Genomic DNA, 20,085 nt, shown 5'->3' on the forward strand with positions numbered 1-20,085 from the left:
TGTTCTCTCTGTAGTGTCTGGACGCCAGCAGGCCGTGGTTCTGGTACTGGATCCTATAGTATCTAGTGTGTGTTCTCTCTGTAGTGTCTGGACGCCAGCAGGCCGTGGTTCTGGTACTGGATCCTATAGTATCTAGTGTGTGTTCTCTCTCTGTAGTGTCTGGACGCCAGCAGGCCGTGGTTCTGGTACTGGATCCTATAGTATCTAGTGTGTGTTCTCTCTGTAGTGTCTGGACGCCAGCAGGCCGTGGTTCTGGTACTGGATCCTATAGTATCTAGTGTGTGTTCTGTCTGTAGTGTCTGGACGCCAGCAGGCCGTGGTTCTGGTACTGGATCCTATAGTATCTAGTGTGTGTTCTCTCTCTGTAGTGTCTAGATGCCAGCAGGCCGTGGTTCTGGTACTGGATCCTATAGTATCTAGTGTGTGTTCTCTCTGTAGTGTCTGGACGCCAGCAGGCCGTGGTTGTGCTACTGGATTCTACACAGTCTGGAGCTGCTTGAGGAAGCTGTGCCCACCGCCATCGCCTCAGAGTGAGTACAGCGACTGTACTGCTACACTAACATAACAAATATGTAGCACACCTTGTCCCAACACACACCACCCCAACGCTGCTCTACCATAATGCCAACCAACTGGAGCTCTGCTACCCGAGTCCTTCAGGCCCAGATATTGTACATCGGGTTAGGGCCGGGTAGGGCCGGGTTATTTTTTTCATTAATAACTAGGGTACTGGCAGGGCTCGGGTATCACTAAATTCATCACTAACATTTTGAAGCTGAGCCATTTGCTCGTGCTCTGCAGAGCAATACAGTCATAATAATATAATAATAATAGGATCCTATTATTATTATTAGTCATATCTGACTAAGATCAGAACATGGTGTCAGAAGTGCTTCAACGCCGTCAAATATAAAACAAGAGAGATTATTTCAGAGAAAATAATAATGTTCATTGAGTTTTTCCGGAGTTTAGAGTGTTAAAGTAGCTAACAGCTAACTGCTCTCTCATGTCTCTTCATAGCCGTTGCTATGGATACTAACACTCAAAGCACCATGAGCAGAGCGCATGCAGAGCGAGCTGCCTGCGCAGAGGGAGCGAGTGACAGACGGAGAGGAGCGGCTAATGGATTTACTAACGGAGGAAGTTATTTGGGGTTTCGGGCAGGCCTGGGCCTTAAATTTGGCAGAAGCAATCGGGTCTGCGTAGGGTAGGGCCTCTGAACGTCACCAGCATGGGTAGGGCTCGGGCTTAAAATTCATACCCGTGCAGGGATCAACTGCCTACCTACTGTGGATGCATGCAGCCTGCCCTGTATTCTGATGCTGGCCAAACATGCACATACCAAAGTAGCCTTGCCTACCAGACTCAACCTTGGTGAAAGAGACTAACACAAAAGCAACTTTGAGATGGCTCAGTTTTGCCTTTTCAGTTTACAATATAAACAACTGATAGTTTTAGCATTTACGTGTGTAACCCCTGGCGATGTGATCTGCTTTGCAGTGTGTGTGTGTGTAAATGACATTGCCCCCTCTGCCCCGTCCAGTGTGTGTAAGTTCCTGGCGCAGTGTCAGAGTCCTACGGGGGGTTTTGCTGGAGGTCCAGGTCAAGCTGCCCACCTGGCTCCCAGCTACGCTGCTGTCAACGCACTCTGTATCATCGGCACCCAGGAGGCATACAACATCATAGACAGGTACAGTCACCTCTGTTACTACATCATAGACAGGTACAGTCACCTCTTACTACAACATCATAGACAGGTACAGTCACCTCTTACTACATCATAGACAGGTACAGTCACCTCTTACTACATCATAGACAGGTACAGTCAACTCTGTTACTACAACATCATAGACAGGTACAGTCACCTCTTACTACAACATCATAGACAGGTACAGTCACCTCTGTTACTACATCATAGACAGGTACAGTCACCTCTGTTACTACAACATCATAGACAGGTACAGTCACCTCTGTTACTACAACATCATAGACAGGTACAGTCACCTCTGTTACTACAACATCATAGACAGGTACAGTCACCTCTGTTACTACATCATAGACAGGTACAGTCACCTCTTACTACAACATCATAGACAGGTACAGTCACCTCTTACTACAACATCATAGACAGGTACAGTCACCTCTGTTACTACAACATCATAGACAGGTACAGTCACCTCTGTTACTACAACATCATAGACAGGTACAGTCACCTCTGTTACTACAACATCATAGACAGGTACAGTCACCTCTGTTACTACATCATAGACAGGTACAGTCACCTCTGTTACTACATCATAGACAGGTACAGTCACCTCTTACTACAACATCATAGACAGGTACAGTCACCTCTGTTACTACAACATCATAGACAGGTACAGTCACCTCTGTTACTACATCATAGACAGGTACAGTCACCTCTGTTACTACATCATAGACAGGTACAGTCACCTCTTACTACAACATCATAGACAGGTACAGCCACCTCTTACTACAACATCATAGACAGGTACAGTCACCTCTGTTACTACATCATAGACAGGTACAGTCACCTCTTACTACAACATCATAGACAGGTACAGTCACCTCTGTTACTACATCATAGACAGGTACAGTCACCTCTTACTACAACATCATAGACAGGTACAGTCACCTCTTACTACAACATCATAGACAGGTACAGTCACCTCTTACTACAACATCATAGACAGGTACAGTCACCTCTGTTACTACATCATAGACAGGTACAGTCACCTCTGTTACTACAACATAGACAGGTACAGTCACCTCTTACTACAACATCATAGACAGGTACAGTCACCTCTTACTACAACATCATATACAGGTACAGTCACCTCTGTTACTACAACATAGACAGGTACAGTCACCTCTTACTACAACATCATATACAGGTACAGTCACCTCTTACTACAACATCATAGACAGGTACAGTCACCTCTTACTACAACATCATATACAGGTACAGTCACCTCTGTTACTACAACATAGACAGGTACAGTCACCTCTTACTACAACATCATATACAGGTACAGTCACCTCTGTTACTACAACATCATAGACAGGTACAGTCACCTCTGTTACTACATCATAGACAGGTACAGTCACCTCTTACTACAACATCATAGACAGGTACAGTCACCTCTTACTACTACATCATAGACGGGTACAGTCACCTCTGTTACAACATCATAGACAGGTACAGTCACCTCTTACTACAACATCATATACAGGTACAGTCACCTCTGTTACTACAACATAGACAGGTACAGTCACCTCTTACTACAACATCATAGACAGGTACAGTCACCTCTTAATACATCATAGACAAGTACAGTCACCTCTTACTACAACACCATAGACAGGTACAGTCACCTCTGTTACTACATCATAGACAGGTACAGTCACCTCTTACTACAACACCATAGACAGGTACAGTCACCTCTGTTACTACATCATAGACAGGTACAGTCACCTCTTACTACAACATCATATACAGGTACAGTCACCTCTGTTACTACAACATAGACAGGTACAGTCACCTCTTACTACAACATCATAGACAGGTACAGTCACCTCTTACTACATCATAGACAGGTACAGTCACCTCTTACTACAACACCATAGACAGGTACAGTCACCTCTGTTACTACATCATAGACGGGTACAGTCACCTCTGTTACAACATCATAGACAGGTACAGTCACCTCTTACTACAACATCATATACAGGTACAGTCACCTCTGTTACTACAACATAGACAGGTACAGTCACCTCTTACTACAACATCATAGACAGGTACAGTCACCTCTTACTACATCATAGACAGGTACAGTCACCTCTTACTACAACACCATAGACAGGTACAGTCACCTCTGTTACTACATCATAGACGGGTACAGTCACCTCTGTTACAACATCATAGACAGGTACAGTCACCTCTTACTACAACATCATAGACAGGTACAGTCACCTCTTACTACAACACCATAGACAGGTACAGTCACCTCTGTTACTACATCATAGACAGGTACAGTCACCTCTGTTACTACATCATAGACAGGTACAGTCACCTCTGTTACTACATCATAGACAGGTACAGTCACCTCTTACTACAACATCATAGACAGGTACAGTCACCTCTTACTACATCATAGACAGGTACAGTCACCTCTTACTACAACACCATAGACAGGTACAGTCACCTCTGTTACTACATCATAGACGGGTACAGTCACCTCTGTTACAACATCATAGACAGGTACAGTCACCTCTTACTACAACATCATATACAGGTACAGTCACCTCTGTTACTACAACATAGACAGGTACAGTCACCTCTTACTACAACATCATAGACAGGTACAGTCACCTCTTACTACAACACCATAGACAGGTACAGTCACCTCTGTTACTACATCATAGACAGGTACAGTCACCTCTGTTACTACATCATAGACAGGTACAGTCACCTCTTACTACAACATCATAGACAATAACAAAAAAACAAAAAGAGTATTCTCACACCTAATTTAAAACCCCAAAAGGTAGGAAATGTTTCTGATGGTACCGCCTACCGAACTAATGAACATGACCCAGGTGTTGCCGTAGCAGCGGCAGGTGTGATGTCTTTTTAATCACCCCCCCCCCACCCCCCCACAGGGAGAAGCTACTCTCCTTCCTGTTCTCTGTGAAACAGCCAGATGGTTCCTTTGTGATGCACGTAGGAGGAGAGGTGGATGTCAGGTGAGACTGAGCTGAGCAGCCTTCCTTCCATCGACAGAGTTTCACTGTGACTGGAGCACCGCTGACACCTGATAACAACAAACTCCCTCTCCCCTGCTGTCCTCTGTGTCTCTGTCCTCTGTCTTTCTCTCTCTCTCTCTCTCTCTCTCTCTCTCTCTCTCTCTCTCTCTCTCTCTCTGCCTCTCTCTCTGCCTCTCTCTCTCTCTCTCTGCCTCGCTCTCTCTCTCTCTCTCTCTCTCTCTCTGAACCTCTCTCTCTCTCTCTCTGAACCTCTCTCTCTCTCTCTCTCTCTCTCTGCCTCTCTCTCTCTGTCTCTCTCTCTCTCTCTCTCTCTCTCTCTCTCTCTCTCTCTGCCTCTCTCTCTCTGTCTCTCTCTCTCTGCCTGTCTCTCTCTGCCACCCCTGCTGTCCTCTGTCTGTTTTTCTCACTGTTTAACTATCTATCTCCATCTTGGTAGCAGACAGAGATGTGTGTATTAACTCCTACCTCTCTCTGTGTTGTAGGAGTGCGTACTGTGCTGCATCAGTGGCGTCTCTCACCAACATCATGACACCCACACTGTTCCAGGACACGCCCACATGGATCGTCAGGTACTGCAGTATAGAGCAACCACACACACGTCTCACTCAGACACACCATTTAGTTCATCTGTGGCTATTTAACTGGCTACCGTTTTGTCACGAGAATTCTATCTCTAATACTCAAACTTTGAATGATCCCCAGAGGGTGTAAGACTCTAGTTAAGAATGAATTAAAGAAATTGTCCAGTCTGCAAGGGATCAGCCATGTTTATTCATGAGAGCTCTCTGCCGCCAAAAACACAGTCTTTTTTTATATTCCTTCACACAAAGGAACTTAGCTCCGCCCACATTTAGGCGGCCTGTACATTTCCACAGTATAGAATGATTAACCAGTTTCTAGGTCCCCTTCCTCCTGGAATGTCTTTCTCAGCAGTTTCTAACCCCCCTTCTCTGTTAGCGGGTTTATTACTACCTTATAACTAACACAGTTTACACAGTCATACAGTCGTTACCATAAACATACAAATTCATCTATCACCGTTCGTAAAGTTCCTTTTTCATAATAAACCTTTGAATCACATTTATAAAAAATAGTGTAGTTGTGCTGTCAGTCTTCATTGACTATAATAGTTACAAGGATTTGGACCTCGGGCTGTGGTATTACCGCCACACCGGCGGTTCACGAGTCATGAAGGCAGTCAAATTCCACGTGACCGTTTTAAGTCACGGTAATTAGGCTTCTCCAAGCTCTGATGCTGCTGATGGTCATTAGTAGCCTACCAAACTTGCTAACTGCCTGGTACTCAGCACTCTATTGTCCCTCTAATCACTCTGACCTTTACATTTACATTTAAGTAATTTAGCAGACGCTCTTATCCAGAGCAACTTACAAATTGGTGCATTCAACTTATGATAGCCAGTGGGACAAGCACTTTTTTTTTTTTCTTTTTTTTTTTTATGGGGGAGGGGGGTTAGAAGGATTACTTTATACTATTCCAGGTATTCCTTAAAGAGGTAGGGTTTCAAGTGTCTCCGGAAGGTGGTCAGGTGACTCCGCTGTCCTGGCGTCGTGGGGGAGCTTGTTCCACCATTGGGGTGCCAGAGCAGCGAATAGCTTTGACTGGGCTGAGCGGGAACTGTGCTTCCGTAGAGGTAGGGGGGCTAGCAGGCCAGAGGTGGATGAACGTAGTGCCCTCGTTTGGGTGTAGGGTCTGATCAGAGCCTGAAGGTAAGGAGGTGCCGTTCCCCTCACAGCTCCGTAGGCAAGCACCATGGTTTTGTAGATATCAATGCAAATGTGATCGAAAATCTAATCGAACACTTCATGAGAGCCCATGAGCTCATGTTGCGCAACATTTCTATAGGCTATGCAAATGTGTGAGAGTGATGGCCTCTACTAAAAAGAGGAGGATCCCATCAGCTTTCTATAGGCTAGACCTACTATATTTATTTCTCAACTTTCCTAATATTAAGCACATTGCTTATCTTCACAACAGGAGTATAGCCTACCTGGCTGGCATGAAAATGAACCAAGGGAAAAGCGTCCTCCATTTGCTATTTAAGTGCATAGATGACATGTATTTTTTCCTGCTGCCTGTTTTGAGACAGGTGCATGATAATGGTCCATTCTAAATCAAAACAAATTTCACACATATATTATTTAGTACACTGCTCAAAAAAATAAAGGGAACACTTAAACAACACAATGTAACTCCAAGTCAATCACACTTCTGTGAAATCAAACTGTCCACTTAGGAAGCAACACTGATTGACAATACATTTCACATGCTGTTGTGCAAATGGAATAGACAACAGGTGGAAATTATAGGCAATTAGCAAGACACCCCCAATAAAGAAGTGGTTCTGCAGGTGGTGACCACAGACCACTTCTCAGTTCCTATGTTTCCTGGCTGATGTTTTGGTCACTTTTGAATGCTGGCGGTGCTTTCACTCTAGTGGTAGCATGAGACGGAGTCTACAACCCACACAAGTGGCTCAGGTAGTGCAGCTCATCCAGGATGGCACATCAATGTGAGCTGTGGCAAGAAGGTTTGCTGTGTCTGTCAGCGTAGTGTCCAGAGCATGGAGGCGCTACCAGGAGACAGGCCAGTACATCAGGAGACGTGGAGGAGGCCGTAGGAGGGCAACAACCCAGCAGCAGGACCGCTACCTCCGCCTTTGTGCAAGGAGGAGCAGGAGGAGCACTGCCAGAGCCCTGCAAAATGACCTCCAGCAGGCCACAAATGTGCATGTGTCTGCTCAAACGGTCAGAAACAGACTCCATGAGGGTGGTATGAGGGCCCGACGTCCACAGGTGGAGGTTGTGCTTACAGCCCAACACCGTGCAGGACGTTTGGCATTTGCCAGAGAACACCAAGATTGGCAAATTCGCCACTGGCGCCCTGTGCTCTTCACAGATGAAAGCAGGTTAACACTGAGCACATGTGACAGATGTGACAGAGTCTGGAGACGCCGTGGAGAACGTTCTGCTGCCTGCAACATCCTCCAGCATGACCGGTTTGGCGGTGGGTCAGTCATGGTGTGGGGTGGCATTTCATTGGGGGGCCGCACAGCCCTCCATGTGCTCACCAGAGGTAGCCTGACTGCCATTAGGTACCGAGATGAGATCATCAGACCCCTTGTGAGACCATATGCTGGTGCGGTTGGCCCTGGGTTCTTCCGAATGCAAGACAATGCTAGATCTCATGTGGCTGGAGTGTGTCAGCAGTTCCTGCAAGAGGAAGGCATTGATGCTATGGACTGGCCCGCCCGTTCCCCAGACCTGAATCCAATTGAGCACATCTGGGACATCATGTCTCGCTCCATCCACCAACGCCACGTTGCACCACAGACTGTCCAGGAGTTGGCGGATGCTTTAGTCCAGGTCTGGGAGGAGATCCCTCAGGAGACCATCCGCCACCTCATCAGGAGCATGCCCAGGCGTTGTAGGGAGGTCATACAGGCACGTGGAGGCCACACACACTACTGAGCCTCATTTTGACTTGTTTTAAGGACATTACATCAAAGTTGGATCAGCCTGTAGTGTGGTTTTCCACTTTAATTTTGAGGGTGACTCCAAATCCAGACCTCCATGGATTGATAAATTTGATTTCCATTGATAATTTTTGTGTGATTTTGTTGTCAGCACATTCAACTATGTAAAGAAAAAAGTATTTAATAAGATTATTTCATTCATTCAGATCTAGGATGTGTTATTTTAGTGTTCCCTTTATTTTTTTGAGCAGTGTATATGTAAAGACAAGGTTAAATCAAGAATAATCTGATGAGTGACAATATTAGCCTAGCACTTGTGAATTATATATTATCACTTGTGAAGGATGCCCAGCATAAGAAACTGCCTTTTTTTGCGACTTTTTCTAATCCTCATGTAGCCTAGCCCATAGGCCTATATGTTTTAATAAGGTTTGTATCACAACTAAAGTGGCCAAAGAACTTCTTAAAATTAAGCACATTCATCCGCTTTACAAGGGGTGTAGAGCCTAACTGGCATACATACGCAGCGCGTGAGTTTCAAGTTTTCACCATACAAATGCACCTTTATAATAAAAGCATTACATGCATAATCGCATACTGCCATGTGAGCATTGCTGCGCTTATAATGTGAAATAGCCTAATAGTTTATCAACATTTAAAGCTAAACGTTCTGATCTGTTGCGTCAGCCTCATTGCATAAAAAATGTTTTTTGATGCTAGTGGTTGTATTAATTTGGGATCTGTCACATTCCACAACTGTCCCAGACTGTTTGGAATATTTATTTCTCGCACAGAATAGGTCAACTTTTGTACTATGGGGGATAGTAGATTGACATAGGCTGGTGCTTTGGCTGTTTGTTACTCATCTTGTTGGCTGGCGAAAAGTAAATGGGGACAGTTCTTCCAATATCTTCAATATGCACCTCGGAATTGGATAAGGACGCGCGCAGTTGCGTCGCCGATGTGTCTGTCTTCACTTGTAGCCTGTGAGAAAGATAACGTGATGGAGAGCCATGTGTGAGAGACGCTTTGGAGCGCGCAGCACTCAGGGAGAAAGGCACAACACAGCACTCCGGGCCAAGGGCACAACAATCCTGCATGGATTTTTTTACACCACATTTTTTTTAGGATGCATTACGGCCACACAAAGGGGATGCCGCAGTGAAATTCGAGGCTTTATCAAGAGCTTGTCAAATTGTGAATGAGAGACTGATGAAGTGTGTACAGCCTGCGCAAAAAACAAAGCAGAGCTCATGCCTTTCAAGCGACTTTTTTCAAATCATCATTAGAGTCGCATCATGCAGCCTTACAATGTATTAAAAATCCAAAAATATAGCCCTACGTTTGTAGAACAACTAAAGTTACATTAATAACTCTAAATTAAGCATATAGGAGTACCTATTTATTTGTTAACCGCTCAACACAGAATAGCCGCATGTGCGCACTCCCTCAAATCGTTTGGAGAAAATATCCTTTCTATTTTATTCAGCTTTGTTCAATTGTATTCTTCATACTATAAAATAATGCCATGGAATTCTAAGCAAATCTTGTCTGCTAAATGAACTAGTGTAGCCCACAGCCATATGGCATAGCCAGATCAGGACCTAACATAAGGACAACTCAGAGTATGCTATTATGTTCTTCTGAAATAGACTACATTTTCTCCATATCATGCTTCTTTAGACCTGTCTAAAATAAATAATGGATTTATTGTGAAGGTGTAGGCTATATTACATGGATTTATTAGACTTTTTAAAATGTAGATATTCCAAAAGGTCTGCATCAGTGGCTTGTAGGCTATGTGTGGAAGCCAGGAGATGCTAAATGTGTTTATGTTAATTAAAGGTAAATTACCATGAGACCGACAGTTATTTGCATGACAATCACCGGCTGACGAAATTTCGTGACCGCCACAGCCCTATTTGTCCCCCCTGTACTTTAGAGAAATAACTTTGTAGTGAGCATGTGTTTACACAGTTCTATAGAAAGAAAGTTAATGCCCACTCACTGTCTGCTACTGCTTGTCCTTCCTGTCTCCCTCCAGCTGTCAGAACTGGGAGGGGGGACTAGGGGGTGTCCCGGGGCTGGAGGCCCATGGAGGGTACACCTTCTGTGGGACGGCTGCCATGGTCATCCTGGGGAAGGAGCACATGCTGGATCTCAAGACCCTGCTGGTGAGTTCTCTACCACATCAGTTCTCTATCGGTAATTGGACTTATCCAGAACTACCTCAAGTGTGTTTTAACACAGTTAAAAGTGGTTATCCGGGGAGGCTTATACCTACAGTAGCTTTGTCTTCAGTAGTAGCCATCCAGTACCCTACCAATGTCACTCGGTGTCCCCCTCTCTGCAGAGGTATCCCATGTCACTACTTTCTGTGCCCAGATAATTCAGTTTACTTTATCGGTGTTTAACCGGAGAGGTATCCAATGTCACGACTTCCTGTCCCCAGATAATTCAGATTGCTTTATCAGCGATTGATCGTCACTACTTCCTGTCCACAGATAATTCAGATGACTTAATCAGTGGTATCCCCAGAGACAGTAAAGCGTTTAGAAGATGTCAGAGGCCTGCAGGTCTTAAATGGCACCCTATCCCCTAAATAGTCCACTACTTTTAAACAAGGGTGCCATTTTGGTCCACACCTGTTCCACACCACACTGATACCACACCACTCTGCATCAGTCCACACCTGTTCCACACCACACTGATACCACACCACTCTGCATCAGTCCACACCTGTTCCACACCACACTGATACCACACCACTCTGCATCAGTCCACACCTGTTCCACACCACACTGATACCACACCACTCTGCATCAGTCCACACCTCTCCACACCACACTGATACCACACCACTCTGCATCAGTCCACACCTGTTCCACACCACACTGATACCACACCACTCTGCATCAGTCCACACCTGTTCCACACCACACTGATACCACACCACTCTGCATCAGTCCACACCTCTCCACACCACACTGATACCACACCACTCTGCATCAGTCCACACCTCTCCACACCACACTGATACCACACCACTCTGCATCAGTCCACACCTGTTCCACACCACACTGATACCACACCACTCTGCATCAGTCCACACCTGTTCCACACCACACTGATACCACACCACTCTGCATCAGTCCACACCTGTTCCACACCACACTGATACCACACCACTCTGCATCAGTCCACACCTGTTCCACACCACACTGATACCACACCACTCTGCATCAGTCCACACCTCTCCACACCAAAAATAAATGTAAAGTATCTTTCACTAGGCTATCTTCTCCAACCCAGCTCCCTAGGACAACAGACAGGATTGAGGACTCCAGCTGGTATTTATACCAATTCAATAATGTTTCAGTCCAGTCCTTGTGCTTTGGAAGGACTCCAATTAGTGGTTGCTATAGCAACCGTGTCAAAATTTCTCAGTTTGCAAATATCAATTCATATTAGCCCCTCTCTGATAGGTAACGCATGGGATTTCATAATCTGGCTGGTTTCAAAGAGAATAAAGGACTGTGTACACTGAACTGTCTGGCTGGTTATACACCAAGAACCAAGTTAAATTTACACTGTCTGGCTGGTTATACACCAAGAACCAAGATATATTTACACTGTCTGGCTGGTTATACACCAAGAACCAAGATATATTTACACTGTCTGGCTGGTTATACACCAAGAACCAAGTTATATTTACACTGTCTGGCTGGTTATACACCAAGAACCAAGCTATATTTACACTGTCTGGCTGGCTGGATAGAAAATGGCTTCCTTGCTGGGACTGTTAGTTAAATGTTGGCAGTTTCTCACATTGTGATAAGGTTATTTTATAAGTGACCATAACAACTCCATTACTCTCTCTTTCTCCCTTTTCTCACTCTCACTGCCTCTATCTCTCCTGCTGTACACTCTCTCCCCTAGCGGTGGGTGGCCAGCAGACAGATGAGGTTCGAGGGAGGATTCCAGGGTCGCTGTAACAAACTGGTGGATGGATGCTACTCCTTCTGGCAGGCAGGGCTGCTGCCCCTGCTACACAGAGCTCTTTTCAAAGAAGGTAAAAGGACAGAATCAATTACAGTATTGCCCTAAGGCAGTGGTTCCCAAACTGTGGGGCGCCCCCTAGGGGTCGGCAGGGGGGGGGGGGGGGGGGGGGCGCGGGGAACCAAACTGTGGGGCACGCCCCCTAGGGGTCGGCAGGGGGGGGGGGCCCGGGGAACCAAACTGTGGGGCACGCCCCCTAGGGGTCATCGGGGGGACCAAACTGTGGGGCACGCCCCCTAGGGGTCGGCGGGGAGGGGGGCACAGTTTGGCAACCACTGCCTTAAGGCAGTACTGTAATATTATTGTTATTATTATTTATTTACTTTTTTAAAGGAACTCAGTCCGCCATTAAACTTACTCTTGAAAGTTGTAATAGTAGAATGCACAAGGTGCAATTTCCAAATTGGGTAGTACATCATCAGTTCCTCTTGTCATGTTAGTCATTGCATACCTTAGAGAGCTACTTGTAACTTGTCAGAAATGTCCAGATCAACTAGCCCATGTCAGCTAACGTTTTTTTTTAGCCCATAGATATTGTTGTAATTTCTATGTCACTCAAGTATCACATGAATACACATTAGACATGGCAAAATGTATAGACTAGCAAGAAAATTAGCTTTAAAACTGCAAAATGTTCTTTGTGCCTCATGACAAAATGTGTAAAATTGCAGGAAATAAGCTTCAAACCTGCAAAAATTATCTCCACCAACAAGAGAGGTGTGAACAGTTTGTGTCATGAAAAGTGCTTGTGCCCATAGACATAGACATGGCACGCATGCATGGGGGGGGATGTTCCCCAATACTGGAAGAGGCCCAGAGTGAAAACGTTTAGTAACCCCTGCTCAACGGTACTGCCCCAACGGTACTGCCCCAGGGACAGACGGACAGATTCTGAGTGCATCTTGAACCATTCAACTTTTTGTTGCTCTTTGTGTTTCCATAAGACCATGTCTGTGGTAACTATGAGGATGTTTTCAGATGTAAATGTGTGTTTAATCAAAATGTGCCTGTGTGTGTAGGGGATTCGACACTGAGCCTGCAGAAGTGGATGTTTGAGCAGCAGGCGTTGCAGGAGTACATCCTCCTCTGCTGCCAGAACCCTGCTGGGGGACTGCTGGACAAGCCTGGCAAGTACGTAACACACACACAACATACACACACACACCTTTTTTTGACACTTTTGATTGCAAAAAACAAAACCTGTCATAATATTTTGTGTAAAAAAAAATATATGTTCTACCCTCCTGCCAGATCCAGAGATTTCTACCACACTTGTTACTGTCTGAGTGGTCTGTCTGTAGCGCAGCACTTTGGCAACACGGACCTGCACCACGAGTTGATCGTAGGCCGGGAGGCCAACAGACTGGTAAGACTGGGCTTCAAGTGCTGTTTGAATGCAAAAAATATCACGGCTTGCATTTGCTTCAGTGTATTTGTCCGCATAAAAAAAAAAAAAAATGAAAACAAGTTTCAAAGTTATTTATTACTTTCAGAAGGAAACAAGAGCTGAAAAAGTTTTTGACTACTAGGCCATAGTCATTGCGTGTCACTGGGATGCATTTTTGCTGCATTGTTTACATTTTTGTTGTCTTCTGTCCAGTGTCTTTTATTTTGTCTCTACCCTGTAAACTACCACTCACAAGTCCTGGATTGGGTTCATTGATTAGGGCACACCGTTACAAAAACAAATGTTTCTTATCGGACAAGTTCAAATAGTTCCTCCCCAGGGGTGTATTCATTAGTCCGAAACCGTTGCAAAACGTAAACCGATTACTCCAAACGGAAAACGTTTTGCAATGAAAACGGGTTTCTATTGGACAGATTCAGGTAGATCCCCTCCCGGTTGCGTTTCGTTTGGGTCTTACTAACCTCTTGTCCTGTGTTTCCCTCCAGGCCCCGAGCCACCCCGTCTACAACATCTGTCCAGAGAAGGTGGCCCAGGCCATCCAACACTTCCACCAGCTGTCCGTCCCCGTGCCTGCACAGAAAGAGGGGTCCTCTGCCTAACCACTTATAGAATGGAGAGTATGGGTATGTCTATGTGAGTGTTACAGGAGATGGGCCTAAGCAAGGCACTGTGTAGAATCACCAAGCTGCAGCACGGGCACATACCGATTCCCTCAAACTAATTTAATACATCTTGGAGGAGGCAACCATTTGATACCGGGTCAGATATTTTTCCATTCCGCTAATGATTCAGGGTAGGGTAAATCTGATCCTAGATCTGTGGCTAAGGGAACTGTATGTTGAGTGGTACTGCACTGTATGCTTGCTAAAGAGTGGGCTGCACCTGTTTGCAGGGATCTAACAGACTGAGCGCCGGTCTACAGCAGTCAAAGACAGGATTGTGAGAAATGTCAGAATTAGGGCTGTCCAAATAAAGGCCTGAGTAAAAATTGTTGGAATCTTGTGTGGCTGTGAGTTATTTACTTCAGAAGAGTAGAGTGTAACTAACACACCTTGCTGTTCAGAAAAAAAGCTAATGAACAAAATAACTAATGTTCACTACCAGTGGAGAACGTTTGTGGGACGACCTATGCCCTCCTCAATGAGTAAAGGGGTTTATGCCAAGTCATTCATACTAGCTCCAGCCAGAGCCGTATATTTAGATTAAAATGTATGACTCTGGCTCCACCCATTTAATTTCTGAAAGTCAAAGGGTTAACCGTGACACATAAGCAGTTCTTTGCGGTCTTCAACCCTGATGGCCACTTTGTCATCAAACAGCTCACAGAACAGAATTCACCTCTACCTGCATCGGTTACAAACCAGAATAACCCTCAAGTCATCTAGGCGGATGGACTGTCAGCATACAACACAGGAACATGTAGCTCTGTTTGTATTGGTTAACATTGAATAGTTTTCCCCTTTATCTTTAAAGTGGAACTGACAGCATTTTAGCAACATGAAATCTTATTAAAATCTGTTCATATACACCCCCAGGAAGAATATGACACATTTTCTGACAAGCCAGCAGAGATATGGTAATTTTCACGTTTTCATAAATTGATGTTAGGGGAAAGGCGGCCGTGCGTTTGGACAATTAAGACACTGCAGTAAATAACCCCCCCCCCCAACTCTCATTTACCTTACCTGCTACTCTCCCTATGGAGTTTACTCTGCCCCCACCCCAACGACATTCATCACTGTTGCAGTTGTTAATATGTATATTATTACTTTTTTGTTTTTATTTCACTCTATGGTCATCCATGGGCCCCCCCACCCCATTAGTCTTTACTCTGACTCCACCCCAATGACATTTATTTATTCATCACTGCCACAGTTATGTATATAGTGCTATTTCTATTCATATTGTTGTTTTTTTATTACTATTTTCATTATTTTATTTCACTAGTCGTGCCGAAGATTTTCACTGTACCCTGCAATAACACCGGCAACCCTGTACACGTGACTTTTAAACAATCTGAATCTAAAACCCTCTCAAACATTTTCAGCTAGTTGGCTGTCAAAATTACACTGATAAACGATGGGGAATAATAACATGCTAATCCTTCTGCAGCTTGCCTGCCAATGCATGCTTGTCCCAACCCACGTTTTGACAACTGAATGGGAACTTGCCTGCCCGCCAATTTGATCGACGCCAAATACATTTGATTGACAACTAAGATAAATGGTAACTGTGGATAAGTCGTTCAAGTTTAGCATCGCTAGCAAAGCGATTCACATTTCTTGCGAGCTAACCAAATGACACCTGCAGCGTCTCTAGCTGTAGCCAATGAAAAAACGATATGAGGGGAAAAGTCGGTCACTCACCCACTCCTCCAATGACATGACATCCTCCCAGCTAACGTTAGGCTCCTCCAATGACATGACATCCTCCCAGCTAACGTTAGCCTCCGTGTTTTTTATCTACTAAATAAATAGCTAGCTACATATAAATAGATACACTAGCCCAGGGGTGTCAAACTCAATCAGCGCATTGACCATATTGAAAAAAAAAAACGAATTCTCGGGCCAGACATAGCCTATTTGTCTTGACAAAAAACCTTAACTGCGACCCAAACTGGCCATTTGTTTTATTTGAAAAATATGGCCCTTAATAATGTCCACTTATGTATACTGAACAGAAATATCAACGCGACATGTAAAGTGTTGGTCCCATGATTTCATGAGCTGAAATAAGATCCCAGAAATGTTCCATACACACAGAAATGCTTATTTCGCTCAAATTGTGCAGAAATGTGTTTACATCCCTGTTAGTGAGCATTTCTCCTTTGCCAAGATAATCCATCCACCTGACAGGTGTGGCATATCAAGAAGCTGATTAAACATGCATGATCATTACACAGGTGCACCTTGTGCTGGGGACAATACAATATTTGAAAACCGAAGCCGGACTGTGGTATGTGTCTGTACAACGAATGCCAGCGCATCAGGCTATACTTTCATAAAGTAGATGACTCAACTGTTGACTCATTTATACTCCCGTGTGTCCTATTCGGCCCGCGGGCCTTGTTTGACATGCGCTAGCCTATTAGCTAGCCAAGTTATGACTGACTTGTGATCATTTTTAGTCATTTAGCAGACGCTATCCAGAGCGACTTAGTGAGTGCATACATTTTCATACTTGCCCCCCGTGGGAAACGAACCCACAACCCTGGCGTTGCAAGCGCCATGCTCTACCAACTGAGCTACAGGGGACATTGCCCTTGCTAGTTTGATTGTATTGACATTCCCATTCTTAGTTAGTCATCCGTTTTTGTTAGAAATATTGAATAATTGAAACTGAAACAGTGCATCCCGAATGGAGGCAGCAAACAATGTACCAGGCCAGCTGTGATTTACAACCTGACAGCAATATTTTTTGGACTACCAAGAAATGTATTGGTGAATTGTATTAATCATGCATTGAACTACAGTGCCTTTGGAAAGTATTCAGAACCCTTGACTTTTTCCACATTTTGTTACGTTACAGCCTTATTCTAAAATGGATTAAATACATATTTTTCCTCAGCAATCTACACACACACAATACCCCATAATGACAAAGTGAAAACAGGTTTTTAGAAATTTTTGCAAATGTATTAGAAATAAAAACCTTATTTACATAAGTATTCAACCCCTTTGCTACGAGCCTCGAAATTGACCATCCTTGAGATGTTTCTACAACTTGATTGGAGTCCACCTGTGGTAAATTCAATTGATTGGACATGATTTGGAAAGGCACACACTTGTCTATATAAGGTCCCACAGTTGTTAGTGCATGTCTGAGCAAAAACCAAGCCATGAGGTTGAAGGAATTGTCCGTAGAGCTCCGAGACAGGATTGTGTCGAGGCACAGATCTGGGGAAGGGTACCAAAAAATGTCTGCAGCATTGAAGGTCCCCAAGACCACAGTGGCCTCCATCATTCTTAAATGGAAGATGTTTGGAACCACCAACACTCTTCCTAGAGCTGGCCGCCCAGCCAAACTGAGCAATCGGGGGAGAAGGGCCTTGGTCAGGGAGGTGACCAAGAACCTGATGGTCACTGACAGAGCTCTAGAGTTCCTCTGTGGAGATGGGAGAACCTTCCAGAAGGACAACCATCTCTGCAGCACTCCACCAATCAGGCCTGTATGGCACTGGCCAGACAGAAGCCACTCCTCAGTAAAAAGGCAGCACAGCTCGCTTGGAGTTTGCCAAAAGGCAATGAGAAACAAGATTCTCTGGTCTGAATGCCAAGCGTCACGTCTGGAGGAAACCTTGCACCATCCCTACGGTGAAGCGTGGTGGCAGCAGGGACTGGGAGACTAGTCCGGATCGAGGCAAAGATGAACGGAGCAAAGTACAGAGAGATACTTGAAGAAAACCTGCTTCAGTGCGCTCAGGACCTCAGACTGGTGCGAAGGTTCACCTTCCAACAGGACAACGACCCTAAGCACACTGCCAAGACAACGCAGGAGTGGCTTCGGGACAAGTCTCTGAACATCCTTGAGTGGCCCAGCCAGAGACCGGACTTGAAGCCAATCGAACATCTCTGGAGAGACCTGAAAATAGCTGTGCAGTAACGCTCCCCATCCAACCTGGCAGAGCTTGAGAGGATCTGCGGAGAAGAATGGAAGAAACTCCCCAAATACAGGTGTGCCAAGCTTGTAGCGCCATACCCAAGAAGACTTGATGCTGTAATCGCTGCCAAAGGTGCTTCAACAAAGTACTAAGAAAGGGTCTGAATACTTATGTAAATGTAATATCAGTTTTGTATTCTGAATAAATTGGCAAAATATTGTAAAAACGTGTTTTTGCCTTGTCATTATGGGGTATTGTGTGCTGATTGATGAGGGAAAAACAATTTAATCAACTTTTAGAATAAGGCTGTAACATAACATGTAGAAAAAGTCAAAGGTTCTGAATACTTTCCATCTTCTGCCAACAACACGTTACTGTATGTCATGGAATTTGAAGTCAAATAGAACCTATTTTTAAAACCTCTTTATAAAGTTGGTTTTGAAGCATAAACTGGAAATTTGGTAGACAATGATTGTCTGTTTCATATCTGCAAAAGTAGTTAAAACGGTGTCCGTTCCACTTTAAAAACACAACTGCATGCCATCTCTAATTCATAAGATGCAAATCTACCAAAAGAAAATAAATTTTTCTAAAGATGATAAAATCCATAAATGCTTGGATATATTGTCCACTTCACTGAGGGGATGCAACAAAAATACAGAATTAACAACAAAACACTTTTTAAAGGATAAAATAGTTTTATTTATAGTCTCATAGTAAAGGTAGGCCTCAACTTGCAAGACAATTCTTGGCAGTATGTACAACATACTTGTAATTTCCATGGAATGGAATCAAATATCTATTTAGTATACACTAATCATACCCTAAAAAAAATGGGGGAACAAATGGGAAAAATATACATACACATTTCCTAGACACACAAAATGCTTTGTTTTTTTTTCTTGGAGTCGGCGACATTTAAGATTTTAACTGTGTAATTCACAACACATTCACTTAATTTTCTCCTCATATTGAAAAAAAATGGGAACTACCTTTTGACATTCAATATCTATTTCATACCTTGAAGGAAAACTACAAGTGACAAATTGGTATTTTCCAATGATTTGTGAGAATACAAAATGCATCACTTTTTTTGAGAACTTGAAAATATCCAATCAATAAACTTTTTTTTTTTTTTTATTGAGATTCCTAACTTTTGCTCTGCCACCTAAATTCATTCACTAGTTCAAGCAAAAGGACAAAATACGATACAAGTTTTGGAATCTTTTTTCATAACATCAATTATTTTCCACAAAGGGGATTATATTTAATTTCTAACAAATGTGTCAAAATGGAAAACATCTGCAATCCTGTTGGCCTGAGATGGGTTTGTGTTTCACTTTTACATCAAATTATATATTTTTTGTGGTAATGTTTTGAAGGTATGCTTCTCCAACCAACAGGACGACTCTTCTAGGCGTGTGTATAAATTCTAAAAACAGGTTCTTATCAAGATAAATTGACTAAATAAACAAAAGTAGTATATGTTAGCAGTGCTTGGAGTACGCCTCTCTCTCTCCTCTCCGTAGTTTTCAGCCGAGAGGAGATAGTACATAGTAGAGGGTACAAAAGCATTGAGTCCTTTAGGTCGCGAAGCTTCCTCATTTTGGGTTTTGGATAGTTGTTGACGAAAGGGAGACAAGTCAGAAAAGGGAAGCAAGGAACCGACAGGGGAAAAACAGAAGCTTTGCACGTCGTATTCAAAAATCAGTCTACTTTTCTTCCTCCCAGCTGGCTTC

General features: G+C 44.0%; 1 protein-coding gene across 1 annotated transcript in view; it reads left to right on the forward strand.

Annotated features, from left to right (window-relative positions):
• The window catches only part of LOC311106826 (protein farnesyltransferase subunit beta-like), a 33,005-nt gene extending 18,264 nt beyond the window's left edge, over positions 1–14,741 (forward strand). The window contains exons 4-12 of the mRNA XM_084149198.1: positions 439–530; positions 1,544–1,690; positions 4,681–4,764; positions 5,268–5,354; positions 10,324–10,453; positions 12,219–12,351; positions 13,358–13,469; positions 13,590–13,704; positions 14,232–14,741. Coding sequence (XP_084005324.1) covers positions 439–530; positions 1,544–1,690; positions 4,681–4,764; positions 5,268–5,354; positions 10,324–10,453; positions 12,219–12,351; positions 13,358–13,469; positions 13,590–13,704; positions 14,232–14,345 — 1,014 coding nt within the window. The 3' untranslated portion in view covers positions 14,346–14,741. The remainder of the gene's footprint in view (positions 1–438; positions 531–1,543; positions 1,691–4,680; positions 4,765–5,267; positions 5,355–10,323; positions 10,454–12,218; positions 12,352–13,357; positions 13,470–13,589; positions 13,705–14,231) is intronic.
• Positions 14,742–20,085: the final 5,344 nt, after the last annotated feature.

This window comes from Coregonus lavaretus (genome assembly GCF_964263955.1).
Source record: "Coregonus lavaretus genome assembly, chromosome: 31".
Lineage (NCBI taxonomy): Eukaryota > Metazoa > Chordata > Actinopteri > Salmoniformes > Salmonidae > Coregonus > Coregonus lavaretus.